Here is a 27,520-nt window from a genome sequence, read left to right as displayed (position 1 = left end):
CTCCTCCTCCTGTTTCCTATTGGTCCATATAAGGAGGTGGGTGTGGCCTGACATGGGGAGGTGTAGGTGAAAGTGAAAGTCAAAATATATTTTACAGGATCCATTTTGTGACAACAAGAATCTGTAAAGCAGATTTTCAAACTGAAAAGCAGATTTTAAAGTAAGTCATTTTACAATATTCTTTCACAGTATTAGTGGGCACATATATTAACAGGCAAGGTGATGTTCCAGTTATGTAATCTTAGTAACTAACCAGAGGTTTCTAAGAGGAAGTGAAATAGCCTTTTGCTAATGGTCGACATTCATAACTAAGTTGGAATTAATCCAACTATGATCTAACTAGATCAAAATAACTTTGATTGTTTCACTTAATCAACCAGCCATGGTGTTGTTAGTTATTTAGAAACAAAGTCTAACTAATTACACTTACATAGTTCTAAGCCTGAACACTATATAAACATAGATAAACATACATCAACAGATACGGACGTGACTGATCCATCAAGGTTTTCTAAGAGGAAGTGAGGTAGTGCTCAGTACAGCTGATGGTGCAGTATGATGGAGTGGAGCTTGTTGTAAGAGGAAGTGAGGTAGTGCTCAGTACAGCTGATGGTGCAGTATGATGGAGTGGAGCTTGTTGTAAGAGGAAGTGAGGTAGTGCTCAGTACAGCTGATGGTGCAGTATGATGGAGTGGAGCTTGTTGTAAGAGGAAGTGAGGTAGTGCTCAGTACAGCTGATGGTGCAGTATGATGGAGTGGAGCTTGTTGTAAGAGGAAGTGAGGTAGTGCTCAGTACAGCTGATGGTGCAGTATGATGGAGTGGAGCTTGTTGTAAGAGGAAGTGAGGTAGTGCTCAGTACAGCTGATGGTGCAGTATGATGGAGTGGAGCTTGTTGTAAGAGGAAGTGAGGTAGTGCTCAGTACAGCTGATGGTGCAGTATGATGGAGTGGAGCTTGTTGTTAGAGGAAGTGAGGTAGTGCTCGGTACAGCTGATGGTGCAGTATGATGGAGTGGAGCTTGTTGTAAGAGGAAGTGAGGTAGTGCTCGGTACAGCTGATGGTGCAGTATGATGGAGTGGAGCTTGTTGTAAGAGGAAGTGAGGTAGTGCTCAGTACAGCTGATGGTGCAGTATGATGGAGTGGAGCTTGTTGTAAGAGGAAGTGAGGTAGTGCTCAGTACAGCTGATGGTGCAGTATGATGGAGTGGAGCTTGTTGTAAGAGGAAGTGAGGTAGTGCTCAGTACAGCTGATGGTGCAGTATGATGGAGTGGAGCTTGTTGTAAGAGGAAGTGAGGTAGTGCTCAGTACAGCTGATGGTGCAGTATGATGGAGTGGAGCTTGTTGTAAGAGGAAGTGAGGTAGTGCTCAGTACAGCTGATGGTGCAGTATGATGGAGTGGAGCTTGTTGTAAGAGGAAGTGAGGTAGTGCTCAGTACAGCTGATGGTGCAGTATGATGGAGTGGAGCTTGTTGTAAGAGGAAGTGAGGTAGTGCTCAGTACAGCTGATGGTGCAGTATGATGGAGTGGAGCTTGTTGTAAGAGGAAGTGAGGTAGTGCTCAGTACAGCTGATGGTGCAGTATGATGGAGTGGAGCTTGTTGTTAGAGGAAGTGAGGTAGTGCTCAGTACAGCTGATGGTGCAGTATGATGGAGTGGAGCTTGTTGTAAGAGGAAGTGAGGTAGTGCTCAGTACAGCTGATGGTGCAGTATGATGGAGTGGAGCTTGTGGTTCTCTTATGTCAGTATGAGATACATGACAGAGATACTGAAGCAGTTTTTAAGCTGTTTTTGTCACAGCGGTGTGTTATCACTGAACAGGTTATGTTCTGTATGTGTTTTAAGTGACATATTTACATCATAGAGGGGTGTTATCAGGGTGAATCAGGGTAAAACATATTCTGATCCTTCCTCTCTTGAGGTAGTAGATTAATAAGGTTGGATTCTAACTTGTTTGTTTACAGGTCTACAGGTCTGGCTGTAAAATCCTTCTAATCAGGTCCTGAGGAGAGAAGCTCTGTCCTTGAAAGAGAGGAGGGGGCACTGCCTCTAAAATGAGTCTCTCTGGGGGGACAGAGGAAGGGGGCACTGCCTCTAAAATGAGTCTCTCTGGGGAACATGACATGGACACCAAAGCTAAGAGGTAAGATGAGAATCCAGACCTGTTCATGACTGTTCTCCATCTCAGAGCTCAGCAGTGATATTATGACATCATCATTAGTCAGAATACATGAGAGACTGAAGGTCTGTCTCTGTTGTGTTGAAGCCCAATCCAGGAGAGACCAGCCTCACCTGTACCCAGCTGTGTGTCCATGAAGAGTGACAGGTCTATGGATCTACCTATCAGGTTCAGTGATGGAGGAGGACCTTCTAATGAGGAAGGGTATGTACTGACCTCTGCTGGTGTTCAATGTTAAGCTGTAATATCAACCTGACCTCACAGTCTATTCGTAACATAGTGTACGTCTTTTTGTGTCCCTCGATTTCGTATACTATGTTACGAAAAACCAAACCACAAGGTGGCGCTTCACCCGAAATGTCACCTAAAATGTGTGTAGCTTATCGTAAATTCAAATTCAAATTCTGCCTTCATATCCACAATAAAAATTATACAAATATGAAATATATATTACTGTACACTATTTACATATTTTTCTCTGCTTTAAAGCTCAATTCTGAAGTGTTTTGTGAGCACCCGTTTATGGCATTTTAACGGGACGGATCGTCAGTATTTTCAGTATGGAATTACGCCTTGACCTTCATCAATCGCCTGTCAATCAAAATGTGACATCCTTGGTTACGGCGCTGACAAGTGACGTCCATTGTTTTAGAAGTTGGCGGTAAGTACTGTAACTACCTAAAGATGTTCAGATTTTTGGAAAAAAATTGTAAATGCAGCCTTTCAGGCAGAAAATGTGTCATAATTGTGTAATAGTTAAGCAAGTAAACTCAAGGTAAATATGGGGATGCTCCAAAGTGGAGTTGTAGCTTAAATTTGTGAAAGTGCATGGTAATAAATGCATGTTAGCCATTAGCAACGTTAGTAAGCTAGCGTGGTCAGAGCATTCATGGAGGCATTCAGTTATTTAATTTAAATGAAAATCCTAATAATATCTATTTATGTCTCCCCTGTCCTTCCCCTGTGGTCACCTTTCCCTTCTATAATTGTACTTTATGCTCCTTCCCAATATCCTCCCCCTGTCTTCCCCCCCCCCCCCCCCACACACACACCTGTCTCCTCAGATTCCTCTGTCATCTCTCTCTAACATTGCCCTCCATAATTTGTCTGCTTGTCTGCCTCTCGTCTCATTGCCTGTTGTCCATCTGTCTGTCTGTCTTCTTGTACTGTATATTTATTGTCTGTCTGTCTGTCTTGTCCTTTTGTCTTTCTCTGTGCCCGCCATTTCTGGCCCGCCCCAACGGTTCTTTTAAGAACCAAAGTTCTGCTGTCAAGTAAGTTTAACATTTAAACAATAGTCATGTTTAATTTAGTATTGTCATAATCCAATAATAATAAAATCTCAAGCCTATGTCCGCCTTGTCAAACTACCTTTAACATAGTATGGTTGCCAGAAAGATAAACTGATGGAAATGAAAATCAAAAGCACATCTGCACAACAAAAGTGAAATGAACTTTCTTTTCAGATGGCCGGTTCTACCAAAAAGAGCTGCACCTCCTGCAAAGGCCACATCAGGGTGGCATGCAAAAAGTGTCCTTTGTGTGGAGCAGTCCAGCCCATGAAGAGTAAATTGGAGTCACAGAAGAAACGCTATGACACCCAGTGGGCTGCAACGACTCTTAAGGGAAATAACATCCCCAAAGTCCTTAACTCTGCCAATTTAATGGTAGGATAACAAAAATCTTCAGTCCCTGTCTCTTCACCAAGAACTAAGTGAACGGCATGAGTGACTAATACATGTTGTCCTTTCATTGTCAAAACCATAAAGGACATTTTTGACAGTGCTTTGACAAGTAGGTGACAGACCCAGTGTTGATATATGTGTGTAGACATATTGTAGACAGATGTGTTGAGCATGGTCATGTAAACATGTCAACATGTAGACAGATGTGTTAGGCATACTTCGGGTTGGCAATGTAATAATTGTAATTTCCCCTCATAACTTTATCAGGTTCAGGATAAGATAATTTGTAGAGTCCCTAAAGCCATAACATTATGACCACCTGTCTAATATTCTGTAGGACCCCCTTTTTCTCCTCGTCAGAACAGCCCTGACCCTTCGACTCAACTAGACCTCTGAATATGTGCTACATTTACATTTATTCATTTAGCAGACGCTTTTATCCAAAGCGACTTCCAAGAGAGAGCTTTACAAAGTGCATAGGTCACTGATAATAACAACAAGATATCCCCAAAAACAATGCGGGTAGCCAAAACACGAAGCACTTATTCTGAACAACCAAAATTAAGTGCCAAAGGGAAGAATCATAAGAGCATGCAGTTAAACAAGTTACAATTAAACAACATGAATCGCTATAAGTGCAAGTGTACGTGAAGAAAAGCAAGCAACAGTAAAAAGATATTTCACAGCGAGTATAACAATTTAAATCAGTTGCCACTAACCAACAAGAGCAACAAGTCTCTAAGCAAGAGTCATTGTGATCCTTGAGGAAACTAACATTGGGTCCAGCAAACCCTTCCTAAGTACCATTGTACTCCCGGAACAAGTGTGTGTGGTATCTGGCACCAAGACATTAGCAGCAGATCCTTTAAGTTCTGTAAGTTGCGAGGTGGGGAGTCCATGGATCGGACTTGTTTGTCCAGCACATGCCACAGATGCTCGATTGTATTGAGATCTGTGGAATTTGAAGACATAAAACTTTTTGACAACATAAAACTTTCACTTTCATGCCTAATAGGCTATATCCCACCCATTGACAGGTGTCATGATAATGAGATAATCTGTGTTTTTCACTTCACCTGTCAGTGGTCATAATGTTATGGCTGATCAGTGTACACATACCCGGATTTTGTTCTTAGGAAGTGGACACTTAAAACAACAATGTACATACCTCATAATTATCATATACTCATTTGCATTTATATGTATTTTTCTTCAGTTTTCTACAGAAACAATGATATCGCAGAAGCTGGGGACATCTGCCCCCCCACTCCTGCAGAAGCTGAGGACATCAGTCCCCGCCTTCCTGCAGAAGCTGAAGACATCAGTCCCCGCCCTCCTGCAGAAGCTGAAGACATCAGTCCCCGCCCTCCTGCAGAAGCTGAAGACATCAGTCCCCGCCTTCCTGCAGAAGCTGAAGACATCAGTCCCCGCCCTCCTGCAGAAGCTGAAGACATCAGTCCCCGCCCTCCTGCAGAAGCTGAAGACATCAGTCCCCGCCCTCCTGCAGAAGCTGAAGACATCAGTCCCCGCCTTCCTGCAGAAGCTGAAGACATCAGTCCCCGCCTTCCTGCAGAAGCTGGGGACATCAGCCCCCGCACTCCTGTATGTGTAAGAGATGCTGCTCTCCAGAGAAATACAGAAAAGGATATATGAAACTGTACAATATATAATCAGAATCAGAAGGGGTTTCAATCGCCATGAAAGTTTGCACAGACAAGGAATTTACTTTGGCAGGCAGGAATTTACCCATAGATACACATATTTCAAATATATTGGTCTCACTCACTTCAGTATAATATCATATCTACAGTTTGTACAGTGACCACGTTCATTGCATGAGACATTTTTTAAATGCTAGTCACTGCATAGTTTAGTTGTTTAAGATTTGTCAAATCTGTCTATTTATGACACAACAGTTGATTGCGAAGCTTGCTGCTGATTAGGTGGACTAATTCCACTAGACACACCATTGTAATACAGGAAGTGCTGTTGTTGTAATGGATGCATTTGGCTTTATACTTCCTCTTTAGGGGCCCACTGTTCCGGCTCATTCTAAACATGCAATCCAGGAAAGGAAGAGAAGCCGGCCTATAAAGAGTGGTTCAACCATCCCCCCCAAAAAGAAAGGTTGACCATGCTTTTCAATAAGCATGTTCTTGGTTATACTGATGTTTGTCTCCCAGAGATACCAGAAGGCATTATTTGAAGTAGATTTGTACTCTTATTGGAACCTAATAAGACACCACCTCCCACAGTGGACAGACTGGCATTGTTTAGATTTCAGAGTTAGTGGTAGACAAGAGGCCATGTTTAGGGATAGGGAGTAATTAAAGACACGTTACTCTATAATCATCACCAAAATGTACATTATTTACCCTAATGTGTCATAATATTACATAGAACACCACTAAATATAAGTCATTATTTTATTTTGTTTACCTTTTTTTGCAGTTTGCCGTGTACATGCAAAGAAGAAGGTGTTTCTCTTTCAAGAAGTAGTAGGCAAGAGGAAAAATGAGGTAAAACGTTTTGGGGTTTCTTAAATACTTAAAACATAAATGTATGTTCATACATTTACCAGATCAAAACCTTTCTTCCATGTGATTTCTTTATGTTAAATGCTTAGGACAGGGAAGAAGTCCTCGTGCGGTGGCAACCTTGTTATGGTTGGTAAGTAATTCCTGTAAAGTATGTAAACTGTCTAATTAGCTGTGTGTGTTTATCTGTATACTGTATTTTATCTGAGTTATATCTGAGTAGGGGACATTAACACCCTGCCGTAATTCACAGTTATTCAAATGTTTTTATATGTTTTACAGCGGCGAAAAATGGGATGACACCTGGGAGCCTTCAGCCAATTTTCCAAAAGTGATTAATAAAGATTAAATTTGCTTTTTTTAATGTGGGTGTGTGGTTTGGTTTTGTGATGACAGTATTTCAGTAATTAGACAATCATGTTCATTAAAAGTATGTAAACAATGAAGTACAGCTGTGAACATTAAACAGTGTTTAAAATTGATAGAACATGTATTTGCATTAACGGAAGATGAAACATTTAGGAAGAAACAAAGGCAGTGATCAACACATAAGGGCGGCCAGGGGCCCAGTCCAAGTTCTCACCAAGGATGGACAAGAGAGTGATATGTTCTGAATGTTATTAGTCCAGACTATCTTTTTGCCTGACATGCAAGTGTTACAATGTGTCGCTGTCAATGCTGTCGTTTTGAAGGTTATGGCTCTGTCTGATATGACGAGGATCTCTGACCTCACAGTCCATTTGTAACATAGTGGATGTCTTTCTGTGTCCCCAACCCAGTCTCCCATACTTCTGCGTATCTATGACACAGGTTTACACATCTATTTTGCGTGCCATATATACGCCAAATATATAGGCTGTATATACAGGCCCGGTTCTTGCCAGCTCTGGAAGGGCGGTCTGGCAGCCGTCTTGAATTTTTCAGATTTCTTTTGAAAACTTCTGATTTAACTCTGTATAACTCCAGACAACTATGTCAATAATTACCACACACGTTAATATCTATTAGTGACCTTCGTAAAATCCGAGTTTGGATGATGACGTAAAATGATGAGCGTTAATGAAGTTCTGCGTGTGTTTGGCACCTCACAGTCTATTCGTAACATAGTGTTCGTCTTTCTGTGTCCCTCGATTTCGTATACTATGTCACGAAAAACCGAACCACAAGGTGGCGCTTCACCCGAAATGTCACCTAAAATGTGTGTATCTTATCGTTACGCCTATTCGTAACATAGTGTACGTCTTTCTGTGTCCCTCGATTTCGTACACTATGTCACGAAAAACCGAACCACAAGTTGGCGCTTCACCCAAAATGTCACCTAATATTTGTGTAGCTTATCCCAACGGAACCCTGAGTTAGCTGAAAGCTAATGATAGCTAACTGTCGTTCTTTAAAACAAACGAGATTCCAAACAATCGTAAAACGAAGTAATCGGATGGTTTCTAATAACATGTGTTTAATTATTCGAAATTACACATGATGACAAACCAAACCGGCTAAATATAGCCACCAACTCTTGCCATACACCATGATATAATTAGGCCTAGCCTACACAAAAGGTACATTCGACCGTGTGTATTCGACTTCATGCAGCGCCGGCGGCGCGGACCAGCCAATGGCATTCACTGCCTCAAGTCAGCCAGGCCGGCTGTCTGTGCCGCCGGTGCTGCATGAAGTCAAATACACCAAAAGTCTCATGGGTAGGCTAATCCCTCGATGAGTCATCTAATTTAGAATACTACATTGCCAACTAAGGCATTTAATGCTTAATTTAATGCGTAATATTGATTAACTCTTAAACACCACCATTATATTATAATCTATTCATACTTCGTATGTGATAAATCGTTAAGATGTTCTGTTTTCAAACCCTAAACATGTAAACTTTGAAACATGTAGTTGAACTACAAATATGGCGTCGTTCAACATCTTGATTTATTGTTTAATGGAATACGTTTGTAGTTCTTTTAGTAATTTGTGTTTTACACCAATATCATCTCCAATTTTATATCAGATTAATCAGAAATGTAAAATGTACATGTCTTATAGATCAATAAGCATTATATATAATCAGCACTACAAAGGTAAACTTTGGAATGTCTTTTTTTCATACTTTTTATTTATATTATATATAGTTTTAAATGTTTTTGTCACACTCTGCATAGAATGTCTCAATGAAGCAACATGCAAATTTTCAGCCCGGTAGCAGCATACATTGGAGTACAAGACACATTTTAGATTTGGAAAATGAACATTTCAAGGTGGCGCTGTTGAGCCTCTATCTGACTTAGAGGTAAGGCCATATGAAAAAAAGTATTTATTAGTCCAAAATATTTGTCAGGGCAAGCCACGAACATGTACCACCAAGGACAACAAACCCCTAACCCTAGCACAGTCTGTTTTTAGACCATGTCTTATGCAGAGCAAATAGTCATCTTTAAAGTTTGGGGATAAACAAATGCACAAGTGGGTCTGTACCCTGATATTGTTTGTGCTAAACCAGGACTATGTGCCACCTAAACATAATTTGACTTTAACCACTGATGTAGTCTATTTAGATTATGAATGGTCTTGGAATCTATACTTGGAAAGATCCTCACTGCAATGGTAGATTTGGATTTTAAAAAGACTTTGTCGTATGACAAAATCAAACCCATTTTTGGAAAGATCTTAGCTTGCAGGTTCATTTATGTAAGTTTGACACATTCCTGTAAACCCTTATCTGATATATTGAGCTTTGACCCCTTGCCAGGGGTCACCTTAAAGCCCTATATTTAGTAGTAGGATGGTAATTAGGGTTAGGGTTCCTTTCATGGCACATAGTCCTGGCTTGGTACAGTGAATACTTGGGGTTAGATAAACTGTGTCTTTCAGTTTCATAACCCTAGCCCCTACAGCGGATCAACAGCGCCACCTAGAAAAGGTAATTTCCTAAAATTCAATTCAATTTTCTTTTTTAGCTGAGGCTAGGATCAGCCTGGGATTTTGTATTTAGACCAATATTGACCCTCTTCACATCATACTGGAACCATGTTTGAAGATTATGATGTGAAATAATGTTTAGTAAAGGTTACAGATAAAGACATTTAAATGTTGACTTTTCGAGTACTGATACATTTTGTCTTTCATAAAAGACCAATGAATGTATATTTGTCATATTAAGTGATTTAAATGTAACTGAGGACAAAGATCTTCTCCTAAAATTAGTTTTTAAATTGAAAGTAAAAATAGAACTACATTTCCCAGAACCCCGCTTATGTGTTTTAACGCTAATATGCGCCATTTTTGTAGTCCATGTAAATTCACTATGGTTATCATTTTAGTTAAGTGTAGCGCACATTATGTAAAGACCTATTCAATTACTTGAAACTTGAGTCTTACCACGTGTTCAACATATTCAATGAGAATATATAATTTATTAATATATATAATATGAAATTATAAATTGTATTTATATATCACCTTTATAAAGGCATGGATTATTCAGAATGTGACGTCATCGCGCCACACTCACAGTACAGATCATTCATATTCAGCCACAAGGAATCCATAATTTAAAATTGTATGCAATGTGGTGTTAATAGGATAACAAATTTACATCCGCTTATAATGGCCTAACTTTTAATCTAGGTCTTCTCTTCATAGGTAGTCTACTCTTACCTCCACCAAGCAAAGGATCAGATGGTTGCTTGTAGGCTTACATAAGTGAGTCCAACCATACGAGTCAATGTTTATAAAAATAATACCAAAGTTTATTGGACAATAAAATACAAAATCCATGGGACACAAGAAAGTGCAATATTAGAACACTTTGAATACAAATAGTAGATAATAGACTTGGAAGTACAAGGAGGCCGGGAACGTAGCTACCAGGTTGTAAAAACAACGATCTGGCGGTGAGTGGAGGGCAAACCAGGGTATGTCACCGCAAGTTATTGGGAAACTGGAAACTGGACCGCAGGTGTGGATCTTGTGCAGGTAGGATGGACTGGATCACTGAAGATGCACACAAACACAGACAAACAGAAAGACAGAAACAGAAAGACAGGCAGAGTCTGTGGAGGGTGTAATACAGTTAGAAAGAAAGAAGGGTTAGTATGTAAATATGAGCCAAAATATGTATTGTACAGTGTTCGTTAACTACTACTGAGTCTTACTGCCTGAAATAAGGGGAATAGAAACATGCAAATATATTGTAATGCCTTTTTTGGGTAGCAGATGTTATGGGATATCAGTGGTAGGCTACATGATCTGATGTAGAGCATGTTGTTGATAAAACAAGTACATAGACCTGAAGCAAGAAAAGTAAAATGTATTGATTTCCAGTCAAGAAAGTGTTCTAGAAAAGCATTTATTTGTCTCACAATACCCAAATTCAAATGCATAACGGATATTTGGTTGATGCCTAGGTGTTGACATCGTCGTCATCATCTGAGCTGGTGTCAGAGCTTAAACATTCCTGGCCCTCTTCCAGGAGTTCTTCCAGGTCCAGGTCAGGTTCTGTAAGATCCAGGTGAAGGTGTTGGAGATATGTCTGTCTCACTACAGCCTGGTGAGACTTCATCTCTGTAAGTTTCCTCTGGCGCAAACTTTGGAGTCCCTTCCTCCCTTTTGGTGACAGGTTCCAACAGTCACCTAAATAAATAAATAAGCTTATTTAAACATTTGCGCCCTCAACGGAAAACACAAGAGTAACCTAATTGAAACTGCTACTAAATTGCAAAAATGTAAAATGAGTTAATGGGTACATGCACACTTTTTTTTTACCAGAGATTGATTGCTCCAAGACCTCGAGACGTCTCTTCAGGTATTCCCAGTGCTGCTTCATCTCTTTGACGAGGACCACTTCTTCCTCCTCCAGCCTCCGGATACCCATGACCTTCTCAAAGACCTTCTTTTTTGTGAGAATGTCAGTATCTGAAGCAAAAAGTTGTTTAACAAAAATAAGTACAAAAGACAGTTATGTGGTTAAGAACACAACATAATAGGAATACATTAATACAATGATAACATTTTGTAAAACTATTTTATCTCATAAGTATTAAGTGTTATTTCCTAATTGCCTTTGCCTCTAAAGTATCGAAAGTGGCTATTAATACCCACAAACCTTTTTCGCCAATTTCTATTAATTTTATCTAAAAGCAGTTAGGAAATAACTTACTGCTCAGGTGGAGTCAGGTGACTGAGCGGTTAGGGAATCGGCTAGTAATCGTAAGGTTGCCAGTTTGATTTCCTGCCGTGCCAAAGGACGTTGTGTCCTTGGGCAAGGCACTTCACCCTACTTGGGGGAATATTCCTGTACTTACTGTAAATCGCTCTGGATAAGAGCGTCTGCTAAATGACTAAATGTTATATAAATGCACTCAGGAAAATCACAACAAACAAACAAAAAAATGTTACACAGTGTTTAACGGTCAGCACAGTTCATCGCAAAAACATCATGAAATATATTACAATTTGAAGGAAACTTTAATTGAAGTAACCATAAGAAGCATGAGCGAAAAGTGCTGGACAACATTAAAAGCACTACTTTGATTTGCTCACTTTTATGACAATTATAGGCTACATACCAGATGTTGAAACGTGCCAGGGGAATATGTATTCCGGCTGGAAGATTAACTCCACTGACTCCACTCTTTCGGATGGCTGGACAAGTGTACTGTGTTCCAGGACCAGAGCAGCCAGCTTCCCTTTCTCCTCTCTTATTTTGGCTCTCATCCTGTGGCGACCCTTGTTTGTGTCTGAAAAACATTAACATAGACATGTGTCCTAGATTGACATTATGGCCATGGCTGGTTCCCTGGTTTCTTGAATCTTTTTCTCTAACAAACCATTCTGCCTATACAGCCGATGAGTCCTCTGCCTGATGCTGGCAGACATTTCCTCCATCTTCTTCTGCAACTCCACAGGTGCACCACTGTCCTCCACTGGTGCTGGTTAAGAAAAGAGAACACCCAAGTTGAGGACAGAAAATACTTTTATGCACTTTCTTGCTAAACCCAGATCGACAGTCATTCATATGACATTTGTAGTCTATCAGCAGTAGTAAAATTATATAATGTTCATTTTGTGAACGGACATACCACTCTCAGCCCACTCCTGAACATCGGTCACCCATTGCAGTATTGTAGAGTTGTCAACTGACAGCTCTGTCGTTAAGGACTCCAGGCTGTTTATTTGTTGTTCCAGACTTTGCTTGGTCTAAATAAGGAACGAAAAACCCAAATGCTTATGCACTTTACGACGTATGACTAAAACAAAGGCTGAATGAGATGGTTGACCAACAGGATATATATATATATATATATATGCTTTATTGCATTGAGAACATTCCAAGGTACCTTCAGGAATCGTCTGCTGAGGTAGGAGCTCATGTTCTGGACCTTGGCTTGGTTCCATCCCATGCACAATAGTGTGATCATGTCAGTGCGAGCTGCAAAGGAACATTGGTCAGTGCAAGGGCATCCTCTAGAATGCATGTTGATGTGAAATAAGTCAATATGCTTACCAGCTTTTGACATATATTTAGTGGAAATGGCGATCCTGGAGAGGAAGGCGTTGGCCTGCTCCACTTCTTCTCCCAGGGTGCAGGCAGCATTCTCCTGGAACCCCCCACCCCATTTGATCTATTGGGCCAGAAGAAATGCTATATTATATCCAGTATATGTACAGATTATGTTAACTGGAACCATAACAAAGGTAAGGAAGTAAAGGTTTGGTTCAGTACCTCACACTTCATTCCATGGGCCTTTGCATGGAGGACAGAAAGAAAGGGCTTCATGCCTAGAAGATGTTGTAGTTCTGGGCATACTCTGCAGACCTTCTGCAAGTAGGGCCAGTACTTGCACATAAGATCAGTGCAGAAGAAAGTTGCAGTGTTGCCCAATTCCTTCTGCAAGTAGAGGGCATATGCATATATTTCCCCCCTAAACATATTAAGGCCTCTAAGGATTGTGCCATGCCTGCACACAGCCAGCTCAATGCCCTCTTCATCAAGCTTGCTGCTAGATTTTCTGGAGATCTCCTTAGCAGCAGCAAATTCAGCACCACCACAGACACCCTTTCCGGGAACCTTCAGATAAACACACACAAAATCCCTTAAAATGTTCAATGAAGGTCTACACAATATTTAAAATTCAAACTTGTAATCAAATAATAACTACGTCACCAACAGAAATGACTTACATGCTTGGTGGCCTTGTGGACATGGTCTACAAACTCTGACACCTTGCTGTCCTCGCAAAGGAAAACACCTTCCAAGTGCCCATGACTGTCCTGACTACACAAAGGAGTTCAATCTGTTAACAGATGGTACTCTACTACACAATGTTTATTACATTGTATTATTTCTATTAACGTGGAAGTGGAAGATTACTGTCCAGATACCTTAGGAGTTACCAGTAAATAGTTTGCATTACATACCTCCCTGCCTTCTTGAAACGATAATGCTTGCGATTGCCATCCACTGCTACCGCAAGCATTTCAGGAGTGCATGGAGGGCAGACAAACGGCTGCTCCTGGCACATCTTGTCAACCTCATATCTGCAGATGGCCCATTCCATGAAACTCTGGTGGAAAGTGTCTCCAGATATTTTACCACTCTGTTTCAATAAAAAAATATATCAGTGAATAGTCTGATACTATGTAGGTTATTTCTTATCTTATTTGTCCAAACATATACAATGTGTATAGTTTACCAGGCAGTGATGAATATATCCACTATTAGTGCCACACACGGTACTCACTCTTCCAAAGCGGCTGGTTTTTTTGTCTAGCATTGTGGTAAATGCCAGACGGGACAGTCCAGGTGCTGACATTTTTAACTCCAGGTATGACTGGAAAACGTCAACATGAAACAGGCTATTGAAGTTGACCGTCCCTGGCCAGTACCCACTTTGCACAACGTCTTCCAGCGCAGGTGTCCAGTGAGAGGCACAACATTGACAATGTGCTTCAGGGAGGACAAGATCATAGCGACCTAAAGTGGTAATAATGTCACAGGACATAATTTAATGGCAATATGTGTTTGTTGATATTCACTGCTACCTGCAAGAGTAGGCGTGTTCACATGTGAGATTAATAAAATGATTGTTATCCTTAAATGAAAATGTGTAAAACTCACCATTCATGGTCACTAAAACAATGGACCTCCCCACACTAACAGTCATGGGGAGCTGGCAGGTTTGGCAGGCTGATACCTCTAAAGGTAGAAGTTGAGCTACAAAGATATTTAAAAGACACAGCATGGGGATTGTGTATTAGTAATCTTGCATCTAATGTCCTAATAGTCATTGCATAAGTGCCTCAAGCCATATCCAACATTTTACAGTATTGACGTTAGATTACATTAATAGACATTTAGAGGAGGTTTCATGACCAAACACCTTACCTTGGTGGGTTAGGGAATATTGCCCGTCAGCATCCTGGCTGACAAATGAGGTGGGAGGCACAGAGTGGAGGTAGCCTGAGATCAGGGATCTCCGGTTGTGCAGAACATGTCTGGTGTGTTGCTCTTTGTCACAGGCCATGCACAGATACTGGTGAGGTAAGCACTCACTACACCTCATCACAGCCACTCCTTGCATACACCACTGGCAGGTGGTGGGCAATACTGCCTCATCTGACAGCATGCTGTTGATGAGATGCGGGCGGGACACTTTCCACCTCTCTGCAGAACAGGCATTTCGAATTCCCCAATCTTGTGCCTCTGTGTGTTTCTCACACTCAGGGGCTGCTGGCTGACCATCGAGTAACATTTCTTTGACCGCTTGAAGAAGGGAATCTGTAGATGAAAGAAATTGGTAGTACAGAACATTAACTGGAGAGGTATTTTTGAGTTTGGCATTACCTGTTCAAACTAAAATAAAAACATTTGTTACTCACAAAGAACTGATTCTTGATGATCCCTGTCCTCAACAAGGTCCTGTGTGTCACTGACAGTGTCCTTGCTTTTTTTCATTCCAGCCCTGGGTGCTGAGAGAACAATTATTCAGAAGAAATGCATCCTATAATGCTGCATTACTCCAGAACCTTTAAATATTCAACTTACCAGTTGAAGATCGCCTTTTCGTTGTTTGTGGGACTAATACTCCCCGCACATCTCTCTTTCTCCAACTAATCCTGAACTTGTTTTTTGGGGTCCTTTTTTTGTTCTTAGCCTACAAAAAGATATATGTAATTAACTGGAATAATGACCAAGTTAAGGTACTAGTGTACTGTTCACACAGTTTTAGTTTCATCATCATTATTACCGGTTCAGGATTAAGGTCCTTCGCATAAACTTGACCTTGTTTCAGAAGCTCCCTAAGATGAGCATCCTCAGCATCTTCCTTTGAAGCCATTCTATGGAAAAGTAAATTACAGGCCAACATATTACAATCTTAACTGATATCTTAGATAGTTGTAATATTTGTGTCAAAAAATAATTAAAAAAATGTAGGTCACTACACATATCAGGGGACTTCTATTGTATATGTATTACATATTGGTAGCATAAAGGACGGTCATAATATGGTACCTACTATTGTTTCAATGTTAAACTTACTTGATAGCAGAACTTTGGTTCTTAAAAGAACCGTTGGGGCGGGCCAGAAATGGCGGGCACAAAGAAGGACAAAAGGACAAGGCAGACAGACAATAAATATACAGTACAGGAAGACAGACAGACAGATGGACAACAGGCAATGAGACGAGAGGCAAACAAGTAGACAAATAGACTATGGAGGGCAATGTTAGAGAGAGATGACAGAGGAATCTGAGGAGACAGGTGTGTGTGTGTGTGTGTGTGGGGGGGGGGGGGGGGGAAGACAGGTGAAGATATTGGGAAGGAGCAAAACGTACAATTAAAGAAGGGGAAGGTGCACACACACAGGGGAAGGACAGGGGAGACATAAATAGATATTATTAGTATTTTAAATGAATTAACCGAATGCCTTCATGAATACTCTGACTGACCACGCTAGCGTACCGTTAATTAGCCTTTTTACTAACGCATGGCTAACATGCATTTATTACCATGCACTTTCACAAACTTAAGCTACAACTCCACTTTGGAGCATCCCCATGGTTACCTTGAGTTTACTTGCTTAACTATTACATAAAATTACACATTTTTGGCATGAAAGGCTGCATTTACAATAAATAAAAAATAATCTGAACATCTTTAGCTGGTTACTTACCGCCAACTTCTAAAACAATGGACGTCACTTGTCAGCGCCGTAACCAAGGATGTCACATTTTGATTGACAGGCGATTGATGAAGGTCAAGGCGTAATTCCATACTGAAAATACTGACGATCCGTCCCGTTAAAATGCCATAAACGGGTGCTCACAAAACACTTCAGAATTGAGCTTTAAAGCAGAGAAAAATATGTAAATAGTGTACAGTAATATATATTTCATATTTGTATAATTTTTATTGTGGATATGAAGGCAGAATTTGAATTTGAATTTACGATAAGCTACACACATTTTAGGTGACATTTCGGGTGAAGCGCCACCTTGTGGTTTGGTTTTTCGTAACATAGTATACGAAATCGAGGGACACAAAAAGACGTACACTATGTTACGAATAGACTGTGAGGTCAGGTTGGTAATATAGGTTGTGTGCTGGTACTGTGTGTGTACTGACCTCTGCTGGTTAACCTAAAACAGAGTTAGAGCTGCTGACTGTAGATACTAAAGTATCCCTCATCACATCCCTACTAAAACACAGGGTTAGAGCTGCTGACTGTAGATACTAAAGCATCCCTCATCACATCCCTACTAAAACACAGGGTTAGATCTGCTGACTGTAGATACTAAAGTATCCCTCATCACATCCCTACTAAAACACAGGGTTAGAGCTGCTGACTGTAGATACTAAAGTATCCCTCATCACATCCCTACTAAAACACAGGGTTAGAGCTGCTGACTGTAGATACTAAAGTATCCCTCATCACATCCCTACTAAAACACAGGGTTAGAGCTGCTGACTGCCAGCCTGGCTGACATACAGACCATGTGGTAAAGGTTCACAGTGAGAGATACAGAGTAACAACAGGTCTGGAAACCTCCCTGTCTGGATTGGCATCCATTTTGGCGTCTTGCGCTCGCCACCATCTACTCAAAGCGTAAAGTTAGCTCTTTAGCCGGCTCGCAAGCCCAAACAAGTGTGTGCGGCGTGCCTGTTGTTTTGTTTCCGGTCTAGGTAGATCCGGTGTGGTGTTGTAGTTTTTCTAACGTCAGTAGTTGTTGCAACAGCATGTTGAAACACAACACACTTGTTTACCTGGGGGTGACAGTGCTCCTATCTTTGATGAATGTATTAAAGGAATAGTGCCTTGTAGTGGTATAGAAGATGGTTTACTTGGTAGTGATGGTATCACTCTTATACAGTGTGTCTGTGTGTATGCATGAGTGGATACAGTTCAGTTTACCACTCATGCTTATGTATGAGACACTCTTTAGTAGATGATCAGCCCTTGTACATGTGGTTCATGTGGTTAAGTAATGTCATCTCCCTGTCTGACTCATTCATGTTGAACATCAATATTCAAGCCTGGATCTGACCCTACTGAGGAATGACTACAGCAACACATGTTGGACAGTATGATATATCTGGTGTCTACTTTAGTGATTTATGTTTGTAAGACACTTTGTTGTGTTTGTTGACAGGATGAGACAGCAGAGACCAGCCTCACCTGTACCCAGCTGTGTGTCCATGAAGAGTGACAGGTCTATGGATCTACCTATCAAGTTCAGTGATGGAGGAGGACCTTCTAATGAGGAAGGGTATGTACTGACCTCTGCTGGTGTTCAGTGTTATGTGATGAAGGTGACATGATGTGAAGAACCGTCTGTGTATAGTGTATACAGGTAGGTAGGCCACACACAGTCATTGACAACACACAATAAATAAGTATAACGTCATCATTAGATTCAGGATCATCATGTGACATTTCTGCCAAACAAAGTCAGAACTCATAGCCTGGCTGATGTGGTGTTATTGTATATAATATGTATAGATGTAGATATACATAGGAACCCAATGTCCGTATAGGAATATATATGATGGTTGTTGTGTATAGGGGGAGGACATTACTGTGACGCAGGTGCGGCAGCCAGTTACTTGAGGTCAATGTTACAAGCAGACAATAATGTCATGTTCGAGTAACAGTCACGTTGGTTATTATAGAATAAGACGACAGCTATGTTCAGACCATGTAGACACAGAATAATAACATATAATCTGAATTTTAAAGTAGTCATTAAATTCAGGATCATCATGTGACATTTCTGCCAAATCATCTAAACGAAGAATCAAACTCATAGCTTGGCTGATGTTCAGACCATGAGGTAGAGCTACACAGTGAGAGGGAGCTGTTATTTAATATTATGTCATTAACATGTGGTGTTGGTCTTCTCTTTATGGATCTATGGTTTAACCACTAAACCACCATCAGACACATCAACACCTTTGACCTCCTTGTTGTGTTTGATCAGTGAGAGACAAGACCACAACCTACCAGTCCACTGTGCTGCTTTAATGTTGAACTTTACCTGACATTAACACAGAGACACAACCACAACACAACCACAACAAACTACCCTGAAACAAATGCAGTTATGCAAGCCATACCATACTACCATTAGGTCATTCCATGTCAGTGCAGAACAATTATTCAAAGCTGCTCTCTCTAATTCAGTAGAGACTAGAGCGAACTCCAGGATAAGCCTGTGAGTTACTTCTCCACCTTAAAAGACTTGACATTTATTGTAAACATGTAATTTTGTTATAATAGCTTTATATACAAATAAAAGAGATTGGTGCAGCTCTAGTGAAGGTTTGACAACAATAACCTCCCTACACACACACACACACACACACACACACACACACACACACAGACACACACACACACAGACACACACACACACAGACAGCATGAGAGTCAGTGTCCAGCCCTGCAGGTACCAGGCCTGGTATGAGCACAGACCGGGCGGGGCTCAGCCCACTTAGACTGGTTGAGACCAGAAGGTCTTCAACTCCTGGGTGGAGGAGTGCTGCAGTGTCTAAAGCAGGCTGCTAGCAAACATGCAGCCCTGTGTCAGGTGGACCCTGATGTCATTCTTCAGTGTCTGGTTGAAACACAACACACTTGTTTACCTGGGGGTGACAGTGCTCCTATCTTTGATGAATGTATTAAAGGAATAGTGCCTTGTAGTGGTATAGAAGATGGTTTACTGGGTAGTGATGGTATCACTCTTATACAGTCTGTGTGTATGCATGAGTGGATACAGTTCAGTTTACCACTCATGCTTATCAAATCAAATCAAATTTATTTGTATAGCCCTTTTTACACGCAAGCATGTCACAGAGGGCTTCACATACGCCCATAGAACTGCCCCTCAACCAACCTAAACCCTCAAGTTATGTATGATAAACTCTTTAGTAGATGATCAGCCCTTGTACATGTGGTTCATGTGGTTAAGTAATGTCATCTCTTGTCCTCAGAGATCAACAGGAGAAGTCTGAGTCACACCAGAGTCACCATGAGGACTTGTCCTCCATATTCACAGTGAGTTTTGTGTTCATCTAAAGTACAAACAAGACAGAATCATTGTAGTCATCTTGTTCTACTGTGTATAGAGTTCCTGGTTCGTCTGATATCTTCCCTCTCTGTTTCAGGTGCTTGAGGAGACTGTTATCAAGTTTGTGAAGGAAGAGCTGAAGAGGATGAAGAGGATTCTGAGTTCAGATTTCCCAGAAGGCTTAGAGAGTCAGAGGGAGGACCAGGAAGTGGTGGACCCTGAATATCAGAAGCAGGAGAGCAGTGCCAGAGAGGGAGCTCTGAAGATCACACTGCACGTCCTGAGGAACATGAACCAGAAGGAGCTGGCTGATACTCTGGAGAAAAGTAAGAGACTCCATATTTAGTCTGAGTTGACCAATTGATAATACATGATGAAGGTTATAGATAAAGAAAGTTCTAAGATTCAGAGTAGCCCAATGTTGTGTAGATCTTCCTATGACCTTGTACTTTGAGTATACTAAGCTGTTTCATTATTGTGTACCTGATAAACGATCATAGATTTGAAAAGAAAATGTTTTGAATTGAATATAGAGGACACTTTGTCAGTTCATACTCTGTGAATAATCCAAACTACGTTTAACAAAAACACACACTTAACACGTGTTGTTTTTTGTTTAGATGAGCATGCTGAGATTTGTCGACAGAAACTCAAATCTGAACTAAAGAAGAAGTTTGAAACTGTGTTTGAGGGCATAGCTAAACAAGGAAACCCAACTCTTCTCAATAAGATCTACACAGATCTCTACATCACAGAGGGTGAGAGTGGAGAGGTCAATAAAGAACATGAGGTGAGACAGATTGAGACAGCATCCAGGAAATCAGCAAGAACAGAAACAGCCATCACGTGCAACAACATCTTTAAACCCTCAGCTGGACGAGACACACCTATCAGAATTGTTCTGACAAAAGGAGTTGCTGGCATCGGAAAAACTGTCTCTGTGCAGAAGTTCATCACAGACTGGGCTGAAGGAGTAGCCAATCAGGAAATCCAGTTCATCTTTCCTCTGCCGTTTCGAGAGCTGAATTTGTTGGCTGGACAGGAGTTCAGTCTGATGGAACTTGTCCATCACTTCTTCTCAGAAACCAGAGAATCAGGAATCTCCATCTACGACAAGTACAATGTTCTGTTTGTCTTTGATGGTCTGGATGAGTGTCGACTGCCCTTAGCCTTCAAAAAGAACAAGAGCTGGTGTGATGTCACAGAGTCCACCTCAGTGGATGTGCTGCTGACCAACCTGATCAGAGGAAAGCTTCTTCCTTCTGCTCTCATCTGGATCACCACTCGACCTGCAGCAGCCAATCAGATCCCTTCTGAGTGTGTTGACCTGGTGACAGAGGTACGAGGGTTCAATGACCCACAGAAGGATGAGTACATCATGAAGAGATGCAGTGATGAGATCCTGGCCAGGAGAATCATCTCACACATCAAGACATCAAGGATCCTCTACATCATGTGCCACATACCAGTCTTCTCTTGGATGTCTGTTACAGTCCTTGAACACATGCTGAGAACAGAGAAGAAAGAGAAGATGCCCAAGACCCTGACTGAGATGTACACAACCTTCCTGGTGTTACAGACCAAACAGAAGAAGGTGAAGTATGCTGGGAAAACTGAGACAGATCCACACTGGGATGAAGAGAGCATTCAGAGTATTCTGTCACTGGGAAAACTGGCCTTCCACCAGCTGGAGAAAGGCAACCTGATTTTCTATGAGAAAGACCTGACAGAGTGTGGCATTAATGTCTGTGATGCCTCAGTGCACTCAGGAGTGTTCACACAGATCTTCAGACAGGATGGTAAAGTCTTCCAGGAGAAGGTGTTCTGCTTTGTCCATCTGAGCTTTCAGGAGTTTCTGGCTGCTGTGTTTGTGTTTCTCTCATTCATCAACAATGATGAGAATCTGATGTCTGAGACTCCATCAGCTTCCAGTTCCAACAAACTGTTGGCTCTTTTCAAAGAGAAACCAGAAGTCCGATTCTACAAGAGTGCTGTGGACAAGGCCTTGCAGAGTAAGAATGGACAGCTGGACCTTTTCCTCCGCTTCCTCCTGGGCCTCTCAATGGAGTCCAATCAGACTGACTTACGAGGCCTACTGACTCAGACAAGAAGCAACACACAGAGCCATGAGAAAACAGTCAAGTACATCAAGGAGAAGATCAGAGAGGATCCCTCTGCAGAGAGATGCATGAATCTGTTCTACTGTCTGAATGAACTGAATGACCATTCTCTGGTGGAGGAGATCCAACACTACCTGAGCTCAGGAAGTCTCTCCAGTGATGAGCTCTCATCTACACAGTGGTCAGCTCTGGTCTTTGTGTTGCTGACTTCAGAAGAGAAGATGGACGTGTTTGACCTGAAGATATACTCCAGATCAGAGGAAGGTCTTCTGAGGCTGCTGCCAGTGGTCAAAGACTCCAAAACTGCTCTGTATGTATAAGGCTTTATTTTTTATCACATATTGTGATAGTGTTTGATTATCATATGTTCCTACAAAACATGACTCTGATGATGTCGGATGATGTCTCATGTTCTCCTTATGTCATGTAGGCTGAATGACTGTAACCTCTCAGCACGGTGCTGTGAAGCGCTGGCCTCAGCTCTCCCCTCCTCAGATCTGACAGAGCTGGACTTGAGTAACAACAACCTGGGGGATTCAGGCATGAAGCTGCTCTCTGCTGGACTGGGGAATCCACTCTGCAAGCTGGAGACACTGAGGTCTGTATTCATGTTCAACTTGACACAACTATATTTATTATCTCACACCACACACTGATCGTAAGTTTATGGTCTATCAAAGGTACAAGGGGTCCGGCCAATGAATAGTCAGGGCAGTCAAGGGTTGTAATCCACAAGGCAGAGTCATTCAGGTACAGGGCAGCAGGCAGGTTCAGAGTCAGGCCAGGCAGGAGGTCAGGACCAGGGGACAGTGTTGTAGTCAAGACCACCTAAACCCAGACCAAGGTGTATCGAGACAGAGACAAGACCAAGACTTTGAGGGGTCGAGACCGGGTCAAGACTAAGACCAAGACTGGGCGATACCGAGTCAAGTCCAAGACCAAGGCAGGGTGATACCGGGTCAAGACCAGAACACTCAACACACAAGCAGTAGGGTTTGACTAGGTACAAAGTTAGATTTGATCTGTAACTGTAATTAGCACTCTTAAAGTAGTGCGGTGTGCTTGACCAGGCAATGCAGCTTTTTAAATATTATTTTATAATTTGTATTTTCTTAAAGGCGCATTAGTACTCGGTCTCTGCTTTCAAATCTATCTCTCACTCAAGTGAAGGAGCGCGGTACCACAGTGTTTAACTTAGCTTTATTAAGTAGGGAGAGATATGCAGCTGACATGAGTTAACGTTGAGGTAACATAACTTTATATTCATCATTAGCTACATAGCTTTAGGTGGCCTGGCTAGTTCTCACAAACTAAATCTGGCAAGCAACTGAAACTAACGCCCTGAAACATACAACATGTTACATATCTAATACTTGCTAAATCTCTAGTTGGGGTGTGCTTGCCTTCGGCGAGCACAAACCATTGTTATCTCACATATATATTATTTATTATTTATTGTTTCTTTTCGCCCCCCTAAGGATGCCTCAATATTTGGACTACATAGACAATGGCGATGTCAAAAGGTTTGTCTCGGTAGCGATTGCGTTGGTTGTATTGGGATTTATGTTCCATTGCACGGTTTAAGTAGAAATTACGTTTTTGTGGCAAAAAGTGAAGCTAACGGTGGCTAACTTGCTAGCCACAGTCACTGACGCCACTAACGTCACCAACGTCACGAAAACTCGCGTGACTATCTCTAGCAGAACATTAGTTTCCCATCTGTTAACTTGGGGGATACTAATCTGCAAGGCAGCTGCAGAAACGCCACAAGCAAAGAGGCCAGGGTGATATTTAATCATTTTACTTTGTGGTGTGAAACATAATTGTGAAATGTAATGTACAATATTAGCTGATATTATTAAGTAAGTAGGCCCACATCTACTTTCGGAAACGGTAGTCTACTATTTCACTGAAGCATTAGCATCATGACATTAGCCTCTGTTGCTTGGGCAACACATACTACAGTGGTCATGATGCATCTGTTTTCAATCGTTAAAATAAACATTCCTCACAAATACGTTTTTGTTGTAGGATTTATTTTGACATTAATAAACGATTTGTTGGTGAAATGACCATTACCTGTGGTTTCAAATCAGTGTGGCGGCTCACTGCAACGCTGTAGCCTACCCGAGACACTAATGAGTAGCTAACAAAAACATCTCTTTAGAGATGTTTAGAAAGTCAAACGGCGACGGAACATGTTTGGCTTTCCCCTTACTCAAAAGTTTTTCAATAGGTGAAAGTATCTGACTACTAACCTGAACTTCATTGCCACAGCCTAAACTTTGTCAATGTCAAAACTTTGTCTGTTCATGAAAATAATTAATGTCAGCCTGCTTCAGCCTTGCTTAGCTGTAGGATATACATTTTACTGGGTCTTGCTGCGCTGCTTGATTTATTGAAATTATTATGAAATGTTATGTTTTACTAGCCATTTGCCTTCTTAAGCAAATCACAGTATTTCCCACCCCTCATGGTGTAACTGAGACGACCGTAAATAGCCTAATTCATCTTTCAAGTAATAAACCCCCGTTGAAGTGTTGAGCAGGAAATTAGCTGGTCTGTAGAGATCTTGGGTTGGTGGTTTTACTGATGCAGAATTCGCTCAAATAAAATCGATAGACGTAACGAGTGGCACATAACGTGAAGTAGGCCTAACATTGCATTTTATTTTGTTTGAGTTTTAATAACTTGTCCAGTGCATCGGGGCAAGTAGCACTAGCCTAAATTGATCTTCCAGACTTGCCGTTAAAAAAAAATGTACTCTTCCCGGACAAGCCTTAGCTACATGGCTAGACTGTTGATCCAGATCAGAATCCATCATATCTTGGACACTCAAAATCAGCGAATCTTGCAGCCAAATCAAGTGGACTATATTTATAGTCCTTTATATGGCTACAAACTTCTGCTCGGTTTCTAGCTGGCTACTTGTTACCAAGTTACAACTTTGTTGCAGGGGCATTCTTTGTCTACATTGCGAGCTAACAGTGTCCGGTAATTATGTCGCTATAAATAATGATGTTAAACCGAGACCACTAAGCCCTCAAAGAAAATGTAAGGTCAAAGAAACAAAAGAAAGGTTTGAGGTTACTCTGAAAATTATTAATAAAATAGGCTTCTAATATTAAACTGCTAAATCCTTCTCTAACTGGGCTCCTCTATGATGCATAATGAAACTTAACGTTTTTTAAGTAATCAATATGCCTACGCTTGCCCTCATTACTCAAATGATGCCGTTCAGGGCGTTCAAATTACATAATAGGGCGATGATAGGAGGATAATAGGACATAATAGGGCAACCAACAAGTTGTTTATATCTGATTACAATTTAATAAGTTATCTAGCGCTGCATCTTCATGAGCTACATTTGGCCTCCTTCTCTTCCAACCAACCAGTATCACCTCTCCTCCATCTGAGTGATGCATGTCATTTTTACAAACTTATTATCAAGGGAACACAATGGTCAGAACTGTAGTCATACACTTAAATGCTTTTTGAAATATGTAAACACCAGGAGTGTATGGAAAGCTGGGGCAGCCACAAGCACACCCTCACAATTTCCCCAGAAATTGTATGCTCTCTAGTTTTGCTTGTGTCACTTACGCCTAGGTGACCTAGGCCTAGTCCCAGCCTCATCAGTGAGCGTCTCATAATTACACATGGTGTGTTTTCTTTTGGACGTTACTGTAAAGTCTTTGTGGTTCAGGTAACCACATGTAATTATAGCTGATTTGGCCAACATCTTCAGACAGCCACTGTTTCACCTATCCTCCTCATTCCCTTTTGGGGTGCAAGGAGGGGTGATGGGTAATTTCAAATTAGAAAGGAGTTAAATTATTGGTTGCATTTGAACCGTGATGTTTTAAATCCAATAACATAATAACAAATTACATAATAGAAATACCTCAGGATGACCACATGATGTCTCAGTATACGATAGACAGGATAGTGTTCTGGAATATTCCAAAGGTTCAATCCAGCTCAGTGACATCAGCTTTTCAGGGAGGTTAATGTTTCACATTGGTTACTGACTACCGTGTCATTGTGTTCAAGTCCAATGTTATTTGTATAGCCCTTTTTACAAGCAATGTCGCAGAGGGCTTCACACACACCCATAGAACTGCCCTAAACCAACCTAATCTCTCAAGGAAGTGTCGAGGAAGTTTTGAAGACACTGTGTGCGTGAATAGTCAAGATGCCGGATTAATACAAATTCTTTATTCTGTACAGTACTTTACCAAACAGAGCGCTCAGTGACCAGTCATACCGGACATAGAAGTTGCTCGGCAGAGTGATGACGAAGTTTAAGTCTTTTATTGTCAGGTACACAGAACAACACAAGGTCAGACTGGGCACTGAAATGCTTGGGACAAGACAACACAAAGCAATCTGACATAACAAACATATAAGTACTTAAAACATAGATTACATCTATGATAAGCAAAAAAAAATTTGTGTTGAACGATGCGCTGGGCTCACAGCGAGAGAACTGTGTGTGCGGCGATGATCAGCTTTTGGACCAACCCTCAACTATACTGTCTGGCCTGTGTGATCCAGTCACGCTCGGGGTCTCACGGTTCCCCAGGTTCATGCACGGAGATCACACATTTAGTTTTGGGTTTGCTAGCGGCTCCCTCTGAGGGAATCGACACCAAACCAAACCACAATGTCGTAACGTCACTGGGCTTTATAACATCAAGGTTTTTTTTTAATAGCAGCTTTAATGTTTTAGTATTTTATGACAACATTATAATGTATTTATCCCTTATTCCTTTGTTCCCACTCGGACGAATATTCATATTTTTCTTATAATAACGATCAAGAGGTTTGCTCGCCCTTATTCCCCCCCGTTATTTAGGACACGACACCGCACCTATGAGAGAGAGTGAGCCTGAACATTGAATTTTCAAAATCCTGTTTCGCGTAAACACCAGTCCCTGTCAAAGTAGCTGTCTCTCAAGATCCAGAGATCTGGTTTTCTCTATGCAAGTAGTTTTTACCACATCCTATGTAAAACAGTTCCAAACAGTCACACTGAAAGCATTTTAACTCAAACTTTTTACCAGCAAGCAGTCATAACTCATTTTATCTAAAATATACATCTGGAGAAAAAAAAAATCATAACAAAAAGGTAAAAAGCTCTAAAACCATTATGCAAGCTATTGCTAACACATCTTAAAACATATGCACTCAATGTACATTGTGGGAGGCAGCGAGGAGCAGATAAAGGATTTGACTAGCCGCTCGAAGCACTTCATGATGACAGATGTCAGTGCTATCGGGCGATAGTCGTTCATGCAGGTGACCTTGGTGCTCTTGGGCACAGGGATAATGGTGGTCCTCTTGAAGCAGGTGGGGAGTACAGACAGGCTGAGGGAGAGGTGGAAGATGTCACTGAAGACCCCTGCTAGCTGCTCCGCGCAGCACCTGA

At 41.3% G+C, this 27,520-nt stretch overlaps 2 protein-coding genes and 1 long non-coding RNA gene across 3 annotated transcripts; 2 read left to right on the top strand and 1 right to left on the bottom strand.

Moving 5' to 3' along the window:
* Positions 1 to 55: 55 nt before the first annotated feature.
* LOC146273955 (protein NLRC3-like) lies at positions 56 to 23,041 on the top strand. Its single transcript, XM_084704028.1, has 9 exons — positions 56 to 160; positions 1,961 to 2,139; positions 2,263 to 2,379; positions 18,053 to 18,169; positions 19,893 to 19,956; positions 20,067 to 20,295; positions 20,590 to 22,399; positions 22,520 to 22,691; positions 22,928 to 23,041. Exons 2-9 carry the CDS (start codon positions 2,051 to 2,053, stop codon positions 23,039 to 23,041), a joined length of 2,712 nt encoding a protein of 903 aa, XP_084560154.1. The 5' UTR covers positions 56 to 160; positions 1,961 to 2,050.
* LOC146273957 (uncharacterized) lies at positions 2,431 to 3,839 on the top strand. The gene is made up of 3 exons (XR_014766536.1): positions 2,431 to 2,836; positions 3,240 to 3,449; positions 3,642 to 3,839. It is a non-coding gene; the product is annotated as an uncharacterized LOC146273957 (long non-coding RNA).
* Positions 10,733 to 16,954, bottom strand: LOC146273956 (uncharacterized). The gene is made up of 18 exons (XM_084704444.1): positions 16,576 to 16,954; positions 15,942 to 16,151; positions 15,649 to 15,739; positions 15,447 to 15,555; positions 15,281 to 15,370; positions 14,787 to 15,179; positions 14,520 to 14,615; positions 14,143 to 14,375; positions 13,820 to 13,998; positions 13,583 to 13,676; positions 13,125 to 13,469; positions 12,906 to 13,023; positions 12,739 to 12,830; positions 12,481 to 12,598; positions 12,229 to 12,330; positions 11,968 to 12,138; positions 11,165 to 11,314; positions 10,733 to 11,032 (listed from the first exon to the last, which is right to left on the bottom strand). Exons 1-18 carry the CDS (start codon positions 16,674 to 16,676, stop codon positions 10,803 to 10,805), a joined length of 2,922 nt encoding a protein of 973 aa, XP_084560570.1. The 5' UTR covers positions 16,677 to 16,954; the 3' UTR covers positions 10,733 to 10,802.
* Positions 23,042 to 27,520: the final 4,479 nt, after the last annotated feature.

Source organism: Hypomesus nipponensis, chromosome 9 (assembly GCF_054491055.1).
Source record: "Hypomesus nipponensis isolate SF chromosome 9, ASM5449105v1, whole genome shotgun sequence".
In the NCBI taxonomy this organism is placed as follows: Eukaryota; Metazoa; Chordata; class Actinopteri; order Osmeriformes; family Osmeridae; genus Hypomesus; species Hypomesus nipponensis.
The sequence above is the reverse complement of the archived record's forward strand: the minus strand, read 5'-3'. Positions and strand labels throughout refer to the sequence as shown.

Excerpts from the sequence above, each read along its gene's own strand:
- LOC146273955 (XM_084704028.1), top strand. The coding sequence starts at position 2,051 with ATGAGTCTCTCTGGGGGGACAGAGGAAGGGGGCACTGCCTCTAAAATG. Across the intron at positions 2,380-18,052 it reads GGACCTTCTAATGAGGAAGG|GATGAGACAGCAGAGACCAG; the intron begins GTATGTACTGAC and ends GTTTGTTGACAG. Across the intron at positions 20,296-20,589 it reads GGCTGATACTCTGGAGAAAA|ATGAGCATGCTGAGATTTGT; the intron begins GTAAGAGACTCC and ends TTTTTTGTTTAG.
- LOC146273956 (XM_084704444.1), bottom strand. The coding sequence starts at position 16,676 with ATGGAATTACGCCTTGACCTTCATCAATCGCCTGTCAATCAAAATGTG. Across the intron at positions 15,556-15,648 it reads AGGACCTTAATCCTGAACCG|GCTAAGAACAAAAAAAGGAC; the intron begins GTAATAATGATG and ends ATCTTTTTGTAG. Across the intron at positions 14,616-14,786 it reads ATATTCCCTAACCCACCAAG|CTCAACTTCTACCTTTAGAG; the intron begins GTAAGGTGTTTG and ends ATATCTTTGTAG.